Source organism: Saccostrea cucullata, unplaced genomic scaffold, assembly GCF_032062105.1.
Source record: "Saccostrea cucullata isolate Sc308-1 unplaced genomic scaffold, CSIRO_AGI_Scuc_v1 ctg578, whole genome shotgun sequence".
NCBI classification, from domain to species: domain Eukaryota; kingdom Metazoa; phylum Mollusca; class Bivalvia; order Ostreida; family Ostreidae; genus Saccostrea; species Saccostrea cuccullata.
In genome coordinates, this window is record NW_026932815.1 from 92,882 (window position 1) to 114,929 (window position 22,048).

The 22,048-nt window shown below is 35.6% G+C and overlaps 1 protein-coding gene across 4 annotated transcripts in view; it reads right to left on the reverse strand.

Moving 5' to 3' along the window:
* Nucleotides 1-768: 768 nt before the first annotated feature.
* Nucleotides 769-22,048, reverse strand: part of LOC134236242 (1-phosphatidylinositol 4,5-bisphosphate phosphodiesterase beta-4-like) — a 75,048-nt gene continuing 53,768 nt past the window's right edge. For 3 of the 4 annotated variants that reach the window (XM_062718416.1, XM_062718414.1, XM_062718415.1), the window contains exons 18-33: nt 18,341-18,480; nt 17,965-18,106; nt 17,734-17,818; nt 14,528-14,600; nt 14,267-14,370; nt 13,935-14,037; nt 8,731-8,895; nt 8,159-8,363; nt 7,136-7,333; nt 5,890-6,106; nt 5,736-5,781; nt 5,350-5,525; nt 3,540-3,641; nt 3,143-3,287; nt 2,770-2,867; nt 770-1,411 (exon numbers count right to left, since the gene is read on the reverse strand). In XM_062718416.1, coding sequence (XP_062574400.1) covers nt 2,799-2,867; nt 3,143-3,287; nt 3,540-3,641; nt 5,350-5,525; nt 5,736-5,781; nt 5,890-6,106; nt 7,136-7,333; nt 8,159-8,363; nt 8,731-8,895; nt 13,935-14,037; nt 14,267-14,370; nt 14,528-14,600; nt 17,734-17,818; nt 17,965-18,106; nt 18,341-18,480 — 1,970 coding nt within the window. In that variant the 3' untranslated portion in view covers nt 770-1,411; nt 2,770-2,798. Of the gene's footprint in view, nt 1,412-2,769; nt 2,868-3,142; nt 3,288-3,539; nt 3,642-5,349; nt 5,526-5,735; nt 5,782-5,889; nt 6,107-7,135; nt 7,334-8,158; nt 8,364-8,730; nt 8,896-13,934; nt 14,038-14,266; nt 14,371-14,527; nt 14,601-17,733; nt 17,819-17,964; nt 18,107-18,340; nt 18,481-22,048 lie in introns of all 4 variants that reach the window. The other variant, XM_062718417.1, reaches the window with a different exon arrangement.

Below are 22,048 nucleotides of genomic sequence, written 5' to 3' on the forward strand. Positions count from 1 at the left end.
GACATTCCTTGAGAACCCAGGATGCATCAATCAATAAGCCAAAAAGTACCTGATTTAAATATAGCCAAAAAGTTCAAAAGTAGTTGAAGGTGACCTACTATTTGGTTGGCGTTCTTAAAAGACCCAAGATGCATCAATTGACAAATATCCCTTTGCCCCAGGGTGATGCCTTGAACAAGTTTTAATCTCAAAAACATTCTCATTCTTTAGTGCAAGTTTGAAGATAATCTTTCCCAGTGGTTCTTTCAAATATTTTTTTTAGCAACCAGTGCTTCTTTTATTTTCCTAATTATGTCGTCTTGTTCAAGGGTCAAAACCTTAGTTTTAGTAAAAACAGGAGCCCTTGGGCCAAGGATACTCTATGCCAAATTTGACAACAATGGCCAAGTGTTTCTTTAGTTATGGCCCATATTTTAAAGAGTACATGTACACTGCACAAAAGACCGTAAGTATTGTAAGCTCACAGTATGGAAATTAAACATCAGTGGTCAGTGTGACCTACTTTCTGGTCTACATATACTCTGAGGCTCCAAGAAACTTAAACTGACAGGGATTTTATCTAAGGCATTAGAGTGTCCAAGATATGCATTCAATACAAACCAAAAAGTAGGTCACTGTGACCTGCATTTGGGACACCATATCTCAGGCCCTGAGATGCATCAACTGACAAAAACTGATGATCGTAGTCCTAGTCTTAGCTTGCAGAGATAGCAAAATAACAATGATTGACAAAGTATCATTTTAGATCAATTTTTAAGTGACTTTCAGACAAAATTCATTGTCCTACATGATTGTTTGAACAATTTTCATCTACAGTTTAAAATTTTTTTTTTCACATTCAAAAACATTATACTAAAGGACTTGGTTGATTATTTACAAAATCATACCTAATTATGAAAACATATCTTATAAACATACTTAAAAAATTAGCTATAAAATAACAGTAAATAAATAACATAATTTAAATCTTTCTTATTCATGAAGAAGTAAAAGGTTTAAAATTGATAGTGAAAAAAGTTCATTATTCTCATACACAATCATAAATTTAAATATATAGTCTATACACAATAATAAATACCATACATTGTAAATGCTATAAAAATAATAACTCTATGTCAACAATGGAAGAAGTATACAGCATATCATCAACCCAACATACACCGCAGTAACAACATAATGAAAGAGAAGGAGAAAAAAATAAGTTCAACAACCCTATATGTACAAAATCAGTGAGACAAAAGTAAGTGTAAATCAATAGAAAATGGAAGTACAGGTAACAAGGGAAACTAAGATCTTTTTATTCTTTGGCAACAAATTTCCAATCTTTGTATTAATGCTTATTTGAAGCTGGCACATGGGATGACTATAATCACTGACAATGATGAAGCCAATCAGGTCACAGACCAGTTCTCTACAAAGAAAAGAAAGTTATGTAGTAAAGAAACCACACAAAAATGCAGTCTCTAATTCTACTAAAAGATTCATCTTTTTTTCCTATTTTAGTCCAGATCTATGTCTTTGGGTCCATTTTAACCACAAGTGTAATAAGGAGTCATGCCATCTGCATATTCTTCAGTTGGCAATTATTGATTTTTTGTCTACTTTTCTCCCAACTTAAAGCTCAGTACTCAGCACTGAGATAAAGACCTTTTGCATGATTTGGAGCATAATTCTCTATTTTACTGTGACCTTGTGAAACAAAATCAATCGAAATCAATGGAGTCATTCACCCCTTTAGGGGAACTCTCCTCAACTCCTCAGGGGAAACCAATGTACCTAGTTAAATGTTTGTCTACCAAATTCTAAAATATGAAACAGGCAAAGTCTTTCCATATGATACATATTTTAACCTCTTTTTCAGAGGGGCATAAAAAACACAACAGGCCATAAGCCCCATTGCTCAGCTGAGTAACTTTGATGATGCAAGATTTCCCTCCTTGTGCCCCCTCCCCCCCCCCCCCCTCCCACCACACCTCCAGGGGTCATGATTTGAACAATTTAGAATCTACACTTCCACAGGATTCTTCCAAATAAGTTTCAGCTTTTACGGGTCAGTAGTTCTTGAGAAGAAGTTTTTTTAAAAGATTTTTCCTATTTATTTCAATGTTAAACTTAGATTCCCTATTGTGGCCCCACCCTACCCCCGGAGGTCAAAATAACAATTCAATGTAAAACTTGGATTCCCTATTGTGGCCCCGTCCTACCCCAGGAGGTCAAGATTTTAGCAATTTATATTCTACACTACCTCAGGTGCTTCCACATGAGTTTCAACTTTTCTGGCTCAGTGGTTCTTGAGAAGATTTTTCAAGATTTTCCCTATGTATTTCAACGTAAAAGTTGGATTCCCTATTGTGGCCCCACCCTACCCCCAGGGGTCATGATTTCAACGATTTAGAATCCACACTACTCCTAGATGCTTCCACATAAGTTTCAACTTTTTTGGCCCAGTAGTTCTTGGGGAGATTTTTTAATGATTCCACCTAATTTTTGTCTTTTCTTGATTATCTCCCCTTGTGAGGGGACTTGGCCCTTTATTTTTAACAATTTAAAATCCCCTCTACCCATGGATGCTTTGTTCCAAGTTTGGTTAAAATTGGCCTAGTGGTTCTTGAGAAGAAGTTGAAAATGTGAAAAGTTTACAGATGGAGGGACAGACGGACAGATGGCAGACAACGGGTGAGCAGAAAAGTTCACTTGAGCCCTCAGCTCAGGTGAATGCTTAAGTGAGCAGATGATAAATTAAGGATAGAATTCCTTAGGCCTAATTACCTTACAGATCTTGACTTTTCCCCTCCTAATCAGACATCGGTCTCTGGACGTGCTGCAAGCTTTACCTCCTCAAACATCATCTCCACTTTCTCTACCTCCTGTACAAAAGTCCAACTGAATATTTATACTCAGGCATCACAATGTAACAAGAGCTCTAAAATCACTCTTCTGATAAATTGCACATTAGTCTTCATAAATAAGAACTTTTTTGTAGTTTGAACTGCATGATTTCTTTGGTGTTTAGTTGATAAATAATATTTGAATTTCAAAAAAATTAAAATCAGTATAAAAGAGAATCATTTTCACTGGGCTCAATGTTAATGTACATTCATTACAAAAATTGATAGGGATTAAGAGGACACTCCAACATTACTTTTGTGCATTCCTGCATGAACTTCTCCATCATTTGTTGATGTTTCTGAAATAACTTCTCTATCTGCTTTGACTGCCTAATTTTCAACCTCTTACGTTCATCTGTGAACCTTTTGATGTTATTTTCACTTATTTCTTTAATCCTCCTAAAAAGAGAAAAGAAATGAAATTAATCTAATTCTCACCATACCATTTGTAATATGAATAATTTGTTCAAGGAGAAACTTAAGTCCACATTTATATGAATGTGAACTAAATAAATGCCTGTGTTAATGATATTCAGTGTCTAAAAATGACTTTTAATTGTGTTTTTTTATCTTTAAATTCAGGGCAAATATTTTTCTTTATAGTAGAGATGCTCACTCCAATAAAGAGTAGAACACAGATACATCACTGACCTCTCCCTCTCTGCCTTGGCTTTGATTGTCTTATCATTCATCACAGCTTTACTGGACTCCATGGACTGTTTGGACTGTTTTATTGTTAATTCTTTCTCCTCTCTAATTAACAAACAACAAGAAAATAAAAATTAAAAGCAAGTAAAGTGTATATCCAAAAATTATGCTTCAACATGTCAAGCATTTGTAATCAAAAGCTCCCTGTGGCCACCACACACAAATCTGTGACACCCACAAAGTTATTTTACACTTTAATAAAAATTTACTATAAACCAACTTTTATTCGTGTGCGAGAAATTTTTGCAAGAGCTCCGTCATCATGAATATTTCTTGCCACGAACCAGTCCTTAAAGTCTTTGTGCCTATATTAACAACAGATCCAAAATGGGCTTGATCACGAAAATCGATTGTCGCAAACTAGTTTATCCCCACCGGTAAATCGCGAAATAAAGTCATCGCGAATAAAAGTTGGTTTTCAGCATTGTCTCCATAGATCTGAAGGAGAAGAAGACAAAAAAGATTTTTTTAATGAAAAATTTTGAGCCGAAAAGTTTCCAAACTATTCCATTGAGTCTTTAATATAAAAAAATAACTGAGTCCTATACATAGAGAAGTTTTAGTCTGTGTATCAGTGAGTGAGTCTAACCTGTCATTTAGCACCTCCTGCTCTTATGTACTTATTGACACTACTATGTAAGACAATCGAGTCCAATACTTATACAAGGTTGAGTTTCTGAGTGAGTGAGTCTGACCTGTCATTTAGCACCTCCTGCTCTTATGTACTTATTGACTCTACTATATAGGACAATCGAGTCCAATACTTATATAAGGTTGAGTTTCTGATTGAGTGAGTCTAACCTGTCATTTAGCACCTCCTGCTCTTATGTACTTATTGACACTACTATATAAGACAATCGAGTCCAATACTTATACAAGGTTGAGTTTCTGATTGAGTGAGTCTAACCTGTCATTTAGCACCTCCTGCTCTTATGTACTAATTGACTCTACTATATAAGACAATTGAGTCCAATACTTATACAAGGTTGAGTTTCTGATTGAGTGAGTCTGACCTGTCATTTAGCACCTCCTGCTCTTATGTACTTATTGACACTACTATATAAGACAATCGAGTCCAATACTTATACAGGGTTGAGTTTCTGATTGAGCGAGTCTGACCTGTCATTTAGCACCTCCTGCTCTTATGTACTTATTGACTCTACTATATAAGACAATCGAGTCCAATACTTATATAAGGTTGAGTTTCTGATTGAGTGAGTCTAACCAGTCATTTAGCACCTGCTGCTCTTATGTACTTATTGACTCTACTATATAAGACAATCGAGTCCAATACTTATACAGGGTTGAGTTTCTGAGTGAGTGAGTCTAACCTGTCATTTAGCTCCTCCTGCTCTTATGTACTTATTGACACTATATAACTACTTACCTCCTGCTCTTATGTACTTATTGACACTACTATATAACATATGACCTGTCATCATTTAGCACCTCCTGCTCTTATGTACTTATTGACACTACTTTATAAGACAATCGAGTCCAATACTTATACAGGGTTGAGTTTCTGAGTGAGTGAGTCTGACCTGTCATTTAGCACCTCCTGCTCTTATGTACTTATTGACACTACTATATAAGACAATCGAGTCCAATACTTATACAGGGTTGAGTTTCTGATTGAGCGAGTCTGACCTGTCATTTAGCACCTCCTGCTCTTATGTACTTATTGACACTACTATATAAGACAATCGAGTCCAATACTTATACAAGGTTGAGTTTCTGAGTGAGCGAGTCTGACCTGTCATTTAGCACCTCCTGTTCTTTGATCTGTACTTGTTGAGCTGCTTCAAACAGTTTCTTTAGTAGGACATTCTGTTGGACTACATGTTCCTTAAGGAGATCATGTTCTTCTTTTATCTGTCTAAGAGAAATGTCTGACCACTCCTTGGTATGCTTTGTAACCATCTCTGAAATCTGATTAAAATAAAATAATGTAATTTTCTTCTCTTAACTTTTCACCATTCTGTTTTTATTATTCCTCAGTGAATACAAATGAAATTTGTGCCCTGCTTCCAGCTTTTACAAAATTCTGTTTTGTTAGTTAAAAATAACATATCTTTATAATAATACTTGGTTATAACTAAACATCTGTGAAGATTTGATCTGACAGTATCTGACACTTACTTCTGTTTTATGATCATCAACCAGCACTTTGGAATCTGTGACATCTCTGAAAAAAGGAGTAAAAAATATCCAAGTCAATTGTATCTAATTTTCATGTTGTGTTTTAAACCCTTTTATTCATTTAAAATCTAAAGATAATGAATCTTATACTAACCCCTTATTCTTATTTTTCTCCATGGCATTTAACTTTTTGTCTTGTGTGATCACAATTTTATCAACAACTAAGCAATGTTGTTTATGCATGGCCGATTTTTCCTTCTGATGCTTCTTTTTCATTAACTGTAGTTCTTTTTGTTGTTTCTTTGTCAACTTCTGAAAGAGTTTATCTGACTTCACACTTTCCCTTGTAAGGGTTGGGAAATTTAAATCATCTGTAATGATAGCAATAGATAGAAGTTAATAAACAAATAAAGATTTTACTCAATTTTCTACAACACTTGCACCTTTAAAGCTAAGCAGCTTGTCAACATGTTTTGCAATGTCATTTGATAATCTATATTTTTATAGGTAGTACCCATCATACTATGAGATAAAGATAGGATCTCCCATGATTTGTTGTTGAATATGATTTTTATCCGAGTTGTTTATTTCTTTCTCCCCGAGCCTTGGCGAGGGGATAAAACATATAAGAGTTGGACAAAGATGATATCAAACTACAATTGATGGAAGGTTCTTTTTTATCCCATATGTTTTATACATAACTATCAATTTTTACCCTGTTTTCGTGTAGAATTTTTATTACTCTATCGCAAAATGCATTGTGATGTACATCACATCTGTGGGTTAAATTATATTAAAAAATATCCAATGAGTCATATCCACGGGATATAGGGGTAAACATGGAATAAAAAAATTGATCTTGCATTTCTTTTTCCCTTCAGTGTATGTCTTTCAACAACAATCCCTTCAGTGTATATATCTTTCAACAACAATGATAAAATTCTTTGCAACTTTAAATTAAGTTGGATATTGGATGCAAAATCGAAACTACTGAAAAACTTAAAGAAATATGAGATGCATTTTTGAAAATTTTATTTTGCTGTTAAAATGTGTTATTACAATAAATTTGTATGTAACTTAAACCTTTATTATCATGCAATTAGACTAAAATAAAGCAGAAGAAAGACTTCTATATACAATCCAATATACAGTTTTATATGTAAGAAATCATTATTGTACAGGGTGACAATAATGTGATTTTGATTCAATCAAAGGTTATTAATAGTTCTTCCAATGCAAATATGAAGAGTAGAAGTTTATTAACGTTATTTTTTCTGTCATTCAAATAGTTATTTACAATTTTGCAACAACAAAAAATCCAACATCAAAGTTGCAGCTCAAATTGCTTTAATGTTCCAGAATTTGCAAACAGACCTGAATAAATTTAATAAATTTCTCACCTTTCTTTTCATCTTTCACTTTTGCTTGTTGGTTGTTTGAATTAAGGGCCAGTTGACCATTTGTGCTTGGTTTCAACTCTGCTTTACTAACATTTTTTGGAAGCACTGGGGCATCAGAAATGGAATCGCTGTCGTAACCAAACTTGTCAAACATTCTCTGTTTCTTGTCTTGAGGATTGGCCAAAATGTCAGCCAATACTGAAATCACAAGAACATTAACTTCATTAATGATCTCTGTTTCAAAAGCCCTGGGGAGAATATTTTGATTGCTCCTTTAAAGGCCACATCAACCACAACACTCACCTGACACATCTTGAGACTCAATGCACAATAAAAAAAAAATGATTTTCCCTCTTTATTTCCATGAAAAATTTGTATGCCATACAGGGGTCCAATCCTAGTCTCAAGGTGTTACAAAACAACTTCATTTGCAAAATCTATGACAATCATGGTGATTCTGTCTAGCAGAAGTAGACATTGCTTCCCAATTTCAGCTTTACTCTGACCTTCCATATTCTAAGATCCTTAATTTGAAATTAAAACTAAAGGGCTTTCACACCACAGTTTGTGAAGGGACTGGGCCTGGAAGATTGGGAACTTAGCAGCCTTTTGGCCTAAAGCAAAGAAGATTTTTAAAGAAATATGAAAATGAAAAATTGTGAAGATTGCTTTTGCTCATTGCAACTTTTTACTTATAGTTTTTTCAGTGACTAAAATATTACTTTTCACCATTTATCCCCTTTTGAAATAAAATATGACCAATAACTTGAACAATATTGAATCTCTTTCACCTGAGGGCACTTAAATTTATGACAACTTTTGTTGAATGTGGTCTAGTGGCCGATAGAAGAGGTTAAAACTTTGAAAGCTTAGACAAAACACAACAGAAAATGAAACTTACAGATAATAGTTACTGAACACTCTTTGATTAGAAAAGTTTACTCAAACCTCTGGCCAAGGTGAGCTAAATATGAACCATTTTATTTTCCAGCATCTGAAACCCTTTGTTACTGCTACACTTACTTCCCACTTCTTCCGGTATGTAGGTCTCCAGGATGATCCTACAGAAGATGGTAGGTAGTGACAGTGGGAAGTTTCCCTCGGTTCGTAATGAGATGTATCTATAGCCGGACTGTAACCCGTCCAGTGGCAGGATGCGCTGACCGATCAGTTTGCCTGTGTCTTCATAAACTGCTATTCTCAGGACAGCTAAATCTGGTAACACTACCTGTCACAGCAAAAGTCATGTCTGGATTATGAAGGTGTCGATACATTGGAGCATGTACTAATTTCATAAAGAATAAAATAAACAATACCATTATGCAATATAGATTTTTGTAAAAATCTTAATTTTATTCAGTGGTATAGACATGATATAAAAGTTTTGGATAAGACATACCGGTAGTTTTACCTGTGCTACAGAAAATAATGACAGTTTCTAGATAAAAAAATACCCTGAACTGTTACAGAAGTATGGAAGGATTGACATCCAAATCACTTTATATCCATCCCTTTTTAAACATTTTGATGTAAGATTTATTTGAATTCATTCAAACTTTGATAAATTTACTTCTGATCTGGTGTGCTTCCTTTACCTTTCTGAACACAAATTTTTCCTCATTATACACAGGGTTGAGTCCATTTGCTGGCACCACTTTAGTGCGCATCTCTTTCCTGATTGTGTCGGTGGCCAGTCCATACATGTCTACTTCTACATAGGTCCCAACTTTCTTGTCAGACAGAAACTGACCAGAGATGATCTAAACAAATGTTTAAGGAATTATTCATACCAAATTAATATTCAGAAAATTGCAAGATTAAAAATTTCACAGGACTTGAAGGTCCCCTGAATGTCAAGAACTTATTTTTAACATGATGTCACGATCAACCTTATAGACCTATCTGGAATTCTGTATTGTGAATTTTACAATTCTGTATAGACTGTGTGTGTTCACAAGCCATTGGTATCTAGACATGTTGTCTCAACACTAACCTTTACAATCAGGCCAGAGAATGACCCGCTTTTATACAATTAAGTCAGCAAATGTAAGAAAAAAAAGATGTATTGGCTCATATAAAAATCAGACAAAGAGAATATGTTATTTTACAAAAAGTGGAAACTTTTCATGGAGAATATTTTTTCATAAAGAACAACAAATATTTTAAATGAACTGATTTAATTTCTTTGTTTTCTGATCCCAGAAATAAAATATAAAATTTCATCCACAAGGAAAATAAATTTGCCTACAGTTTGTAAACCTTTAAACTCTTACTTTGGTCATTTGGTATTCCAAATCAATGATCTAACCAAGACTGAATTTAAACAATAACATTAATCTCTCATATAGCTAGGGTTTAATTTTTTCTGAGGCAGCAATTGCCCTAGGCTTTCAATATTTTTCTTGAATTTTTTATTTATTCCTCTTAAAAGACCACAGCTGAACAAATTTGAATTTCCTTTACCCAATATATTTGTGGCAAGTGTTGAAATTGGCCCTGTTTCTCTGACAAGTTCAAAACATTAAACATTTGCAGAAAAAGAGACAGAATGTAGTCAGAAATTCAGGTAAGGTAATGCAAATGACAGTGCTGACTCAGCTGATGTTTTGATTGTGCCCCTGATTGTGGTAATCTAAATGACAGTGCTGACTCAGCTGATGTTTTGATTGTGCCCCTGATTGTGGTAATCTAACTGACAGCACTGACTCAGCTGATGTTTTGATTGTGCCCCTGATTGTGGTAATCTAAATGACAGTGCTGACTCAGTTGATGTAGTGCCCTTGATTGTGGTTATCTAAATGACAGTGCTGACTCAGCTGATCTTTTGATTGTGTCCTTGATTGTGGTAATCTAACTGACAGTGCTGACTCAGCTGATGTTTTGATTGTGCCCTTGATTGTGGTTATCTAAATGACAGTGCTGACTCAGCTGATCTTTTGATTGTGTCCTTGATTGTGGTAATCTAAATGACAGTGCTGACTCAGTTGATGTTTTGATTGTGTCCTTGATTGTGGTAATCTAACTGACAGCACTGACTCAGCTGATGTTTTGATTGTGTCCTTGATTGTGGTAATCTAAATGACAGTGCTGACTCAGTTGATGTAGTGCCCTTGATTGTGGTTATCTAAATGACAGTGCTGACTCAGTTGATGTAGTGCCCCTGATTGTGGTAATCTAAATGACAGTGCTGACTCAGTTGATGTAGTGCCCCTGATTGTGGTTATCTAAATGACAGTGCTGACTCAGTTGATGTAGTGCCCCTGATTGTGGTTATCTAAATGACAGTGCTGACTCAGTTGATGTAGTGCCCTTGATTGTGGTTATCTAAATGACAGTGCTGACTCAGTTGATGTAGTGCCCCTGATTGTGGTAATCTAAATGACAGTGCTGACTCAGTTGATGTAGTGCCCCTGATTGTGGTTATCTAAATGACAGTGCTGACTCAGTTGATGTAGTGCCCCTGATTGTGGTAATCTAAATGACAGTGCTGACTCAGTTGATGTAGTGCCCCTGATTGTGGTAATCTAAATGACAGTGCTGACTCAGCTGATGTTTTGATTGTGTCCTTGATTGTGGTAATCTAACTGACAGCACTGACTCAGCTGATGTTTTGATTGTGTCCTTGATTGTGGTAATCTAAATGACAGTGCTGACTCAGTTGATGTAGTGCCCTTGATTGTGGTTATCTAAATGACAGTGCTGACTCAGCTGATCTTTTGATTGTGCCCCTGATTGTGGTAATCTAACTGACAGCACTGACTCAGCTGATATTTTGATTGTGTCCTTGATTGTGGTAATCTAAATGACAGTGCTGACTCAGTTGATGTAGTGCCCTTGATTGTGGTTATCTAAATGACAGTGCTGACTCAGCTGATGTTTTGATTGTGCCCCTGATTGTGGTAATCTAAATGACAGTGCTGACTCAGCTGATGTTTTGATTGTGCCCCTGATTGTGGTAATCTAAATGACAGTGCTGACTCAGCTGATGTTTTGATTGTGTCCTAGATTGTGGTAATCTAAATGACAGTGCTGACTCAGCTGATGTTTTGATTGTGTCCTTGATTGTGGTAATCTAAATGACAGTGCTGACTCAGCTGATGTTTTGATTGTGTCCTTGATTGTGGTAATCTAAATGACAGTGCTGACTCACTTGATGTAGTGCCCCTGATTGTGGTAATCTAAATGACAGTGCTGACTCAGCTGATGTTTTGATTGTGTCCTTGATTGTGGTAATCTAAATGACAGTGCTGACTCAGCTGATGTTTTGATTGTGTCCTTGATTGTGGTAATCTAAATGACAGTGCTGACTCAGCTGATGTTTTGATTGTGTCCTTGATTGTGGTAATCTAAATGACAGTGCTGACTCAGTTGATGTAGTGCCCCTGATTGTGGTAATCTAAATGACAGTGCTGACTCAGCTGATGTTTTGATTGTGTCCTTGATTGTGGTAATCTAAATGACAGTGCTGACTCAGCTGATATTTTGATTGTGTCCTTGATTGTGGTAATCTAAATGACAGTGCTGACTCAGTTGATGTAGTGCCCTTGATTGTGGTTATCTAAATGACAGTGCTGACTCAGCTGATGTTTTGATTGTGCCCCTGATTGTGGTAATCTAAATGACAGTGCTGACTCAGCTGATGTTTTGATTGTGCCCCTGATTGTGGTAATCTAAATGACAGTGCTGACTCAGTTGATGTAGTGCCCTTGATTGTGGTAATCTAACTGACAGCACTGACTCAGCTGATGTTTTGATTGTGTCCTTGATTGTGGTAATCTAAATGACAGTGCTGACTCAGCTGATGTTTTGATTGTGCCCCTGATTGTGGTAATCTAACTGACAGCACTGACTCAGCTGATATTTTGATTGTGTTCTTGATTGTGGTAATCTAAATGACAGTGCTGACTCAGCTGATGTTTTGATTGTGCCCTTGATTGTGGTTATCTAAATGACAGTGCTGACTCAGCTGATGTTTTGATTGTGCCCCTGATTGTGGTAATCTACATGACAGTGCTGACTCAGCTGATGTTTTGATTGTGCCCCTGATTGTGGTAATCTAAATGACAGTGCTGACTCAGCTGATGTTTTGATTGTGTCCTAGATTGTGGTAATCTAAATGACAGTGCTGACTCAGCTGATGTTTTGATTGTGTCCTTGATTGTGGTAATCTAAATGACAGTGCTGACTCAGCTGATGTTTTGATTGTGTCCTTGATTGTGGTAATCTAAATGACAGTGCTGACTCACTTGATGTAGTGCCCCTGATTGTGGTAATCTAAATGACAGTGCTGACTCAGCTGATGTTTTGATTGTGTCCTTGATTGTGGTAATCTAAATGACAGTGCTGACTCGGCTGATGTTTTGATTGTGTCCTTGATTGTGGTAATCTAAATGACAGTGCTGACTCAGCTGATGTTTTGATTGTGTCCTTGATTGTGGTAATCTAAATGACAGTGCTGACTCAGTTGATGTAGTGCCCCTGATTGTGGTAATCTAAATGACAGTGCTGACTCAGCTGATGTTTTGATTGTGTCCTTGATTGTGGTAATCTAAATGACAGTGCTGACTCAGCTGATATTTTGATTGTGTCCTTGATTGTGGTAATCTAAATGACAGTGCTGACTCAGTTGATGTAGTGCCCTTGATTGTGGTTATCTAAATGACAGTGCTGACTCAGCTGATGTTTTGATTGTGCCCCTGATTGTGGTAATCTAAATGACAGTGCTGACTCAGCTGATGTTTTGATTGTGCCCCTGATTGTGGTAATCTAAATGACAGTGCTGACTCAGCTGATGTTTTGATTGTGTCCTAGATTGTGGTAATCTAAATGACAGTGCTGACTCAGCTGATGTTTTGATTGTGTCCTTGATTGTGGTAATCTAAATGACAGTGCTGACTCAGCTGATGTTTTGATTGTGTCCTTGATTGTGGTAATCTAAATGACAGTGCTGACTCAGTTGATGTAGTGCCCCTGATTGTGGTAATCTAAATGACAGTGCTGACTCAGCTGATGTTTTGATTGTGTCCTAGATTGTGGTAATCTAACTGACAGCACTGACTCAGCTGATGTTTTGATTGTGTCCTTGATTGTGGTAATCTAAATGACAGTGCTGACTCAGCTGATGTTTTGATTGTGTCCTTGATTGTGGTAATCTAAATGACAGTGCTGACTCAGCTGATGTTTTGATTGTGTCCTTGATTGTGGTAATCTAAATGACAGTGCTGACTCAGTTGATGTAGTGCCCCTGATTGTGGTAATCTAAATGACAGCACTGACTCAGCTGATGTTTTGATTGTGTCCTTGATTGTGGTAATCTAAATGACAGTGCTGACTCAGTTGATGTAGTGCCCCTGATTGTGGTAATCTAAATGACAGTGCTGACTCAGCTGATGTTTTGATTGTGTCCTTGATTGTGGTAATCTAAATGACAGTGCTGACTCAGCTGATGTTTTGATTGTGTCCTTGATTGTGGTAATCTAAATGACAGTGCTGACTCAGCTGATCTTTTGATTGTGTCCTTGATTGTGGTAATCTAAATGACAGTGCTGACTCAGCTGATGTTTTGATTGTGTCCTTGATTGTGGTAATCTAAATGACAGTGCTGACTCAGCTGATATTTTGATTGTGTCCTTGATTGTGGTAATCTAAATGACAGTGCTGACTCAGTTGATGTAGTGCCCTTGATTGTGGTAATCTAAATGACAGTGCTGACTCAGCTGATGTTTTGATTGTGCCCCTGATTGTGGTAATCTAAATGACAGTGCTGACTCAGCTGATGTAGTGCCCCTGATTGTGGTACCTGTACTGAACACTGAGCTGGAATGATACCATCCACAGTGCTCTCCAGGAACGGATCAAAGTTTCTGTCGGGTCTCCTCATGAAATCGGGCTTCAGTAAATACCTACAGCAAGAAAAATACAGATTTTCAAAGACTATCCTATGCATCCCAATGTATAACTGATTGCTATAAAAGTCCATAAAACTGTGGATTCTTAAAGTTAACATGGATCAACAGAATGACAGCTCAATCAACTATAAGTCAATAAGGACAACAGTAAATCTTTGTGGGGCCTAAAATAAAAAGCAAAGAAATAACACTTAAACAGACACTTTACACAACTGATTCTCACCCACAGTTTCCATTGTACTCAAACTTTCCCTGATTAAGTTGCATGGCTAGATCTGATGTTTGGAAGTTAAGTGCTACCATCTGACATCCAGCATTCCAGAATAGCTTTAAATCAGAGCAAAAAAAAAAACCCTCAAATTTCTCATTAAACACACGGCATATATAATTTACTTCAGAATAATGTGTACCTATGATAATTATAAAACAGCCCTAGTGACATGAAAATTTAACTTTCAAATAAATATCCAGAATCCATATTCACCTGTGGCATGTAATTACTGGAATCTACTCGACCACCCCTTGGATAGATTCGACTCATTTGGCGTTTATTGTAGCTGAACAGGATTAAGGATTTTTTCCCCAAAGAAACACATATCAATTTTTTTAATCTTAAAAATTCTACATCAAAACATTTATAAACAGATCAATTTTATAATGTAATTGCTAATTATGAATTAATAATTACAGAAAATTTGTTCAAACCAGACACCACTGGTTCCATAGAAATTGGGAGAATTTGGCAACATTCCAAATAGGTAGTTTTCATATGACATAATTTTCTCTCCAAGTTATTTCCCTTGGCCGCCATCTTCATGTCAACCCGGTAATTTTTTCCTCTTTGTCCTTTCAAATTTAAGAGGGTGTAGCAGAAATATTTGGGGGAAAATCTTCACAGTATAAAAATTATGAATTTAAGGAAGATCTAAAACATAGGTAATCAGAGATTACAGAGCTCACCTCAATGAATGTTGTCTTTAAGTAAAGCAAATTAAGTCACACAATTAACCAACAAAAAGTGTACATCCAAAAATGCAAAATTTATGCAATTTTGATTTTGATACTTTGGAATAGATCTATAAAACTTCAAACTTGTTCTTCATCATGAAAATGTAATTAAAATCCAGCATCTGAAGCAAGATTGAGAGTTTTCATCCCTTGATGCATCATTTGTGCAACTTTGGTTTATATAAGCCTTATAGTTTCTTCGTGAAAGGCCTGCACCCATAACTTTTACGAGGTCTATTATCTGGAAAATGTATGTCAAATTCAGCATCTGAAGCAAGTCCATTAGTGTGCACCCTAAGATGTATCATCCATGCAAGTTTGTTCAACATAGAGCTCAAAGTTACTTGGAAATGAAACCTGTATAAAAAACTAACCTTTTCACTAATCCTGAAAATGTAGGTCAGATTCAGCTTCTGAAGCCAGCCTAGTAGAATGCACCCTTAGATGTACCATCCATGCAAGTTTGGTCATTATAGAGCTCAAAGTTACTTGGAAATGAATCCTGCACCATAAACTTTAACCTGTTTACTCGTCCAGAAAATGTAGGTCAAATTCAGCATCCGAAGCTAGTCTGGTAGTATGCATCCTAAGATGTACCATCCATGCAAGTTTAGTCATTATAGGGTTCATAGTACCTTGGAAATGAAACCTGCACCAAAAATTTTAACCTGTTCACTCAAACGGAAAATGTAGGTCAGATTCAGCATCCGAAGCAAGTCTGGTAGTATGCATCCTAAGATGTACCATCCATGCAAGTTTAGTCATTATAGGGTTCATAGTACCTTGGAAATGAAACCTGCACCAAAACTTTAACCTGTTCACTCAACCATAAAATGTAGGTCAGGTTCAGCATCCGAAGCAAGTCTTGTAATATTCATCCTAAGATGTACTATCCATGCAAGTTTAGTCATTATAGGGTTCATAGTACCTTGGAAATGAAACCTGCACCAAAAACTTTAACCTGTTCACTCAACCATAAAATGTAGGTCAGATTCAGCATCCGAAGCAAGACTGGTAGTATGCATCCTTCGATGTACCATCCATGCAAGTTTGGTCATTATATGTCTCATAGTATCTTGGAAATGAAACCTGCACCAAAAACTTTAACCTGTTCACTCAACCGGAAAATGTAGGTCAGATTCAGCATCCAAAGCAAGTCTAGCAGAATGCACCCTAAGATGTACCATCCATGCAAGTTTGGTCATTATAGGGCTCGTAGTATCTTCGAAATGAAACCTGCTCCAAAAACTTTAACCTGTTCACTCAACCGGAAAATGTAGGTCAGATTCAGCATCCGAAGCAAGTCTGGTAGTATGCATCGTAAGATGTACCATCCAGGTAAGTTTGGTCAACATAGGGCTTATAGTTACTCGGAAATGAGACCTACACCAAAAACTGCACCAAAAATGTTAACCTGCTCCAAAAACATTAACCTGGTCATTCCTTTGCTGAAATTGCAGCATCTGAAACTTTGACTGGTACAATGAAACACACTAGAAACATCTTCCATGCATGTCTAATCAATATAGGACACAGAAGTACTTAAAAAGAAAACTGCTCCAAAAAACTTAACCTTAACCCGGGACGCCGACGCCGACACCGACGCCGAGGGTATCACATAAGCTCCCCCCAACTACGTTGAGGTGAGCTAAAAATGCATATTTTTCAGAAAAACAATGCTTCCTTCAATGCAATGATTCCTTATTGGAATCCTTCCAATAATGAAGGAATATAAGCATGTTGACTTCCACTACGGCAGCCAATGGGAAATAACTCCTGTTAAATTGGGTTTACTGAAAACTATCTATTAGCATGATTAGACAACATTTTAATAAACAATGTAATTTACTAAAATAAATAAATTATATGTCAATTAGCAAAATTTGAATTCAATTGGAGGAGTTATGACTGTTCTATCCTTAATCATAGATGATCAATGCATAGAAAACAAAGCAAAAATTAAAGACGTCAATTAACATATGGGAGTACTAAGCTTTTAAAAAAAAAATCTTTACAGACAGAAAAATGCCCGAAAATGACTGAGTTATTAGATGCTCTTGCCTGCATGTATCTAGTACCAAAGTGTTCAAGTGGTACATGTAGCAACTTTGTAAGAATGGGAAGACTGGCTTTTTTTATATCAACTCCTGCAATTCTTCAATATCATGCTTATTGCATGGATGCTGCACCAATGAATTTTGCATTGCTTTTCAGATCACTGAACTACGTAGACATTGTTTGTAAGATCTCACCAATACCCGATTCATCACAAAAGACATTTTAGGAAAAAATGTAACATGTCTTGATATAGTTAATTTAGTAAGAAAAAAGTTAGAAAAAGACAAGAAAAGTCTTCAGAAATAAAAGATATGTCAAACTTGTGAAAAAGCTTCACTGGTCTTGAATCAGGTTGTCACGTCACCTAACATCATAAAGTGTCAAGTGATTTCTCAGTGAATCTTATGACTGCACAGAAAAATTCATTTCTAAATATTCAGTAAACGGATCTGATTTTTAGTATGCTAATAAAAGATAATTTAATTAGACGTACATTATTCTTCAAAGTATACAATATAATTTCCATAAATCATTGTGATCATGTTAATCAAACTTTTCTAACAACCCTAGTACACGTTACTATAAAATGCTTCGTCCATCTCTGCGATTCGTAAATAAGGATACTTGACAAGCTCAATGGCCTGAGATTTGAGGTATTGTAGTCCCACATTTTCATTGAAGGATGACATGTGATAATGAATATTTTGCTCTGAAAAATAAAGAAAAGAAGTTTTCAAGGGAAAAAAAATATATCCTATTACAATGACAACTTTTAAAGTCCAAAAAAAGTTTTCAAGGCCTTTTTAAGAGAGGGGTTGATCTACATGTATTATATCTCTATGAATTTAAGCCTACCTTCTGCTACTTTGAAGCCCTGAAATTTGACGGGCTGAGCATAGTTAACCATGGAGGATAAGTAAGGATGAATATTGGTGGTGGCTCTCTCGTAATGGTAGGCTGACATCAAGGCCGCCTCCTCATCTGCCGTCAGGCTCCCCTACAATTATAATACAGTCAGTAGAGCTCATATACAGCAAACTACGCAACTAGTATGTTATGTTATACTATAAGTAAAACCTTGTGACACAATATTTTTGTGAAACAACTATTTGGAATTAATATTAAGCAAAACAACAGTTTTGCAAATATTTCTTTTTTTTTTAAAGTACGATTTCATGAAAATTGATGAAATATTTCAAAAACAAAGTTTTAAACCCCCTAAGTTACCCACTTTTTTGCCAGAGAACTGCCTGAATGTTTTTTTGGCCAGACAATCCTCCCCATCAATGCTGATATCCATATCTTCACCCTTCCCAAGATGCAACTCTGGATGGGCATCAGTGTTTGTGCTAACTGTTGGGGGGTCAATTTCTGTAATAAATACAGTTTATTAAAGGTTTGACCAAAATCTAAAACATTTAAGATGTTTAACAAAAAAAAAACACAAGAAACAAATGGTTTTCCTATCAGAAGCTCATGTACAGGTTCCTGATTTTTTAATTATTGCTTCTTGAAGAAAGTTTATGTTGTAAATATGTTTCTCTGTTAAGGCCATTCCAAAATGTTTCTATGTTTAGCATCCACCCTTAATTTGAAAACCTATCTCTCCAGAGCAAACACACAAACTGAAGTGGGAAAAAACAAATCATTTAAAGCATAATTTCAGAATTTCTCATCATCATTTGTGAATTCTCAATCATTGTAACAAACATAATCTACTAGTTAATTGAAAGATTGAAATAAAAAAAAAGGGTACATCAGTAACAAAAATAGAAATGCCAATCCAATTAGTGTAAATTGTGTGTCAAAGATTTAAATGTATTTGTTGATTTTATTTAACTTTTTTTAAACTTCACAACTCAAAAACAGTTTATTTAAACCAATCCGTCTGTGGACGCTAAACATAGAAAATCTTGGAGTATGACCTATAAGCATTCTCAAATGCATTTTCTCTCTCTTTCTCTCTGTGCTAAAATATGCAACAAGAGGCCCAAGGGCCCAGAACCCACTTTTTTGATATACTGAATTACACTATAATTGTGATCTTTGAGTCAATATATTCCAGGGCTTAGAGACATCAACTCACAGGGTTTGATAATCATTTTAGGCCTATCTCTTCTCGATCAAAAGTTATAATGATAAATAACATGTTTGAACAGTAGGTCAAACTTCAAGGTCAAGATAATGGGATCAAAAATCATAGTGTATTGAGAAAGGTCTTGTCACAGGTAATACACATGTGAGATGTGAAAGCTCTATCTCTTCTCATTCAAAAATAATGACCAAGATTCAAGTTTTTGAAAAGTAGTTCAAACTTCAAGGTCACACGGTCAAAAACCATAGTGTATTTAGGAAGGTCTTGTCAGAGGTTACTTTATTTTATCAGTGTTTATCTCTGTATTATAATTTCTGCAAATAAATATTTTGCAACATTTATACTGTTGATTTGAAAGACTCATTAATGGAAAGATGTAGTTTTAATTTATTTTTAGGCTTTTTTGTCCCCCACTTTAACAAAAGCATGGAGACATTAAATCTTATTCATCTGTCCATCCGTCTGTCACAAAAACTTAAACCTTGGTCATATTTTTTGAATGAGATGAGATGGGATTTAAATTTTACAAATGTGCATTACCTGTGAGAAGATCTTTCTAAATACACTATGATTTTTGACCTTTGACCTTGAAATTTGACTTACATTTCAAAAATGTGATTATTACTTTAAATTGGCTCTAACTTTTGAATGAGAAGAGATAGGACTTTAATATATTAAAAATGTGTATTACTTCTGACAAGACTTTTCTAAATACGTACATTGAGATTTTTGACCTTGTGACCTTGACCTTTGATCTCCTTTCAAAAACTTTATCCTTGATAAAAAAAAAGGTTATTTTTTCCTTATATCTTTTGATTAAGAAGAGAAATGGATTTCATATTTGATATGTGTATTACCTGTTACAAAATATTTCCAAGCATGCTAAGATTTATAACCCCTTGACCTTTCCCTTCATGTTTGACCTAATTTTCAAAAACCTGTGGTAAGACCTTTTTAAATACACTATGGTTTTAGACCATGTGACCTTGAAGTTTGACCTCCTTTTCAAAAACTAACATTGTTCATAACTTTAGAATGAGAATAGATGGGGCTTTCATATTAAAGGGGCTGGGTGGTTGTGGCCATTTTCAGATTCTTTTGATCTCCTTTAGAAGAAGAGCTCCAAATAATGATATAACAAAATGATCAAATTTTAAAACTAAAATTTGTGAAATTTTTCTTTGCCAAATGATAGTTGATAGCTTAAGATATCATATCTAAAAAGTTATATCTGGTGGTTAACAAGAGGCCCAAGCGTCTTGAATTGCTCTTCTGATAAATTATACAATCTAACACTTCTATTAGAAGCCCCCAACTCTACATGTACCCAAAATGCATCAACTGACAAAGTTTGATAGTATTTAGCCAGTTAAGACTGAAGATATTATAATATAATTATAAAATACCATAAGTAGGTCACAGTGACCTACCTTTTCATTGAAATTTTCTGAGGACTCAAGATATACATTAATTGACAAAGACTGATGATTCTAAGTAATTAAGTACCTGAGATATTCAAAAGTAGGTCACCATGACCTACTTTTTGGTCGACATTCTCCGAACACCAAGATGCATCATCTGACAAAGTTTGACGATTCTTAGCCAGTAAGTACCAGAGATAATTAAATATAGCCATCAAATGTCAAAAGTAGGTCATGGTGACCTACTTTTTGGTCGACGTTATCCAAAAACCAAAGATGCCTAAACTGACAGTTTGATGATCTTAAGCCAATAAGTCAGAAGTAGGTCACCGTGACCTACTTCTTGGTGGACATTCTATGAAACCTTAAGATACCTCAACTGACAAAGTTTGATGATTCTGAGCCAATAAGTACCAGATAATTAAATATAGCCATAAAATGTCAAAAGTAGGTCACAGTGACCTACTTTTAGGTTGACATTCTCCGCAAACCCAAGATGCCTAAACTGACAAAGTTTGATTATTCTAGGCTAATACGTACCTGAGATATTCAAAAAGTAGGTCACTGTGACCTACTTTTTGGTTGACATTCTCCGAAAACCCAAGATGCCTCAACTGACAAAGTTTTATGATTCTTAGCCAATAAGTGCCTGAGATACTTAAATATAGCCATAAAATGTCAAAAGTAGGTCACAGTGACCTACTTTTTGGTCGACAATCTCCGAAAATCCAAGCCTCAACTGACAAAGTTTTATGATTCTTAGCCAATAAGTCCCTGAGATACTTAAGTATAGCCATAAAATGTCAATAGTAGGTCACTGTGACCTACTTCTTGGTCGACAATCTCCGAAAACCCAAGATGCATCAACTCACAAAGTTTGATGATTCTAAGCCAATAAGTACCAGAGATCTTAAATAAAGCCATAAAATGTCAAAACTAGGTCACCGTGACCTCCTTTTTGGTCATCACTCTCCGAAAACCAAATATGCATCGACTCACAAAGTTTGATGATTCTAAGCCAATAAATACCTAAGAAACTTAAATATAGCCATAAAATGTCGAAAGTAGGTCATCATGACCTACATTTTGGTTGACATTTTTTAAAGACCCAAGATGCATCTACCGACCAAGTTTGATGATCGTAGGTCTGAAGGTAATCAAAATATGCATTTTAAACAATTTGAAAACAAATGCCGGCAAAATTCAAAAAGTAGGTCACAGTGACCTACTTTTTTCATAAATATGTTTTAAGGTCCCAAAATGCATCAACTTACAAGATTTGATGATTCTAAACCTCCCAGTGTTTGAAATAATGGGATTAAATGTTTTTAAAAGGATAAGTCATAAAGTACAAAAAGTAGGTCATGGTGACCTACTTTTAAGTTGACATTGTTTGAGGACCCAAGATGCATCAACTGACAAA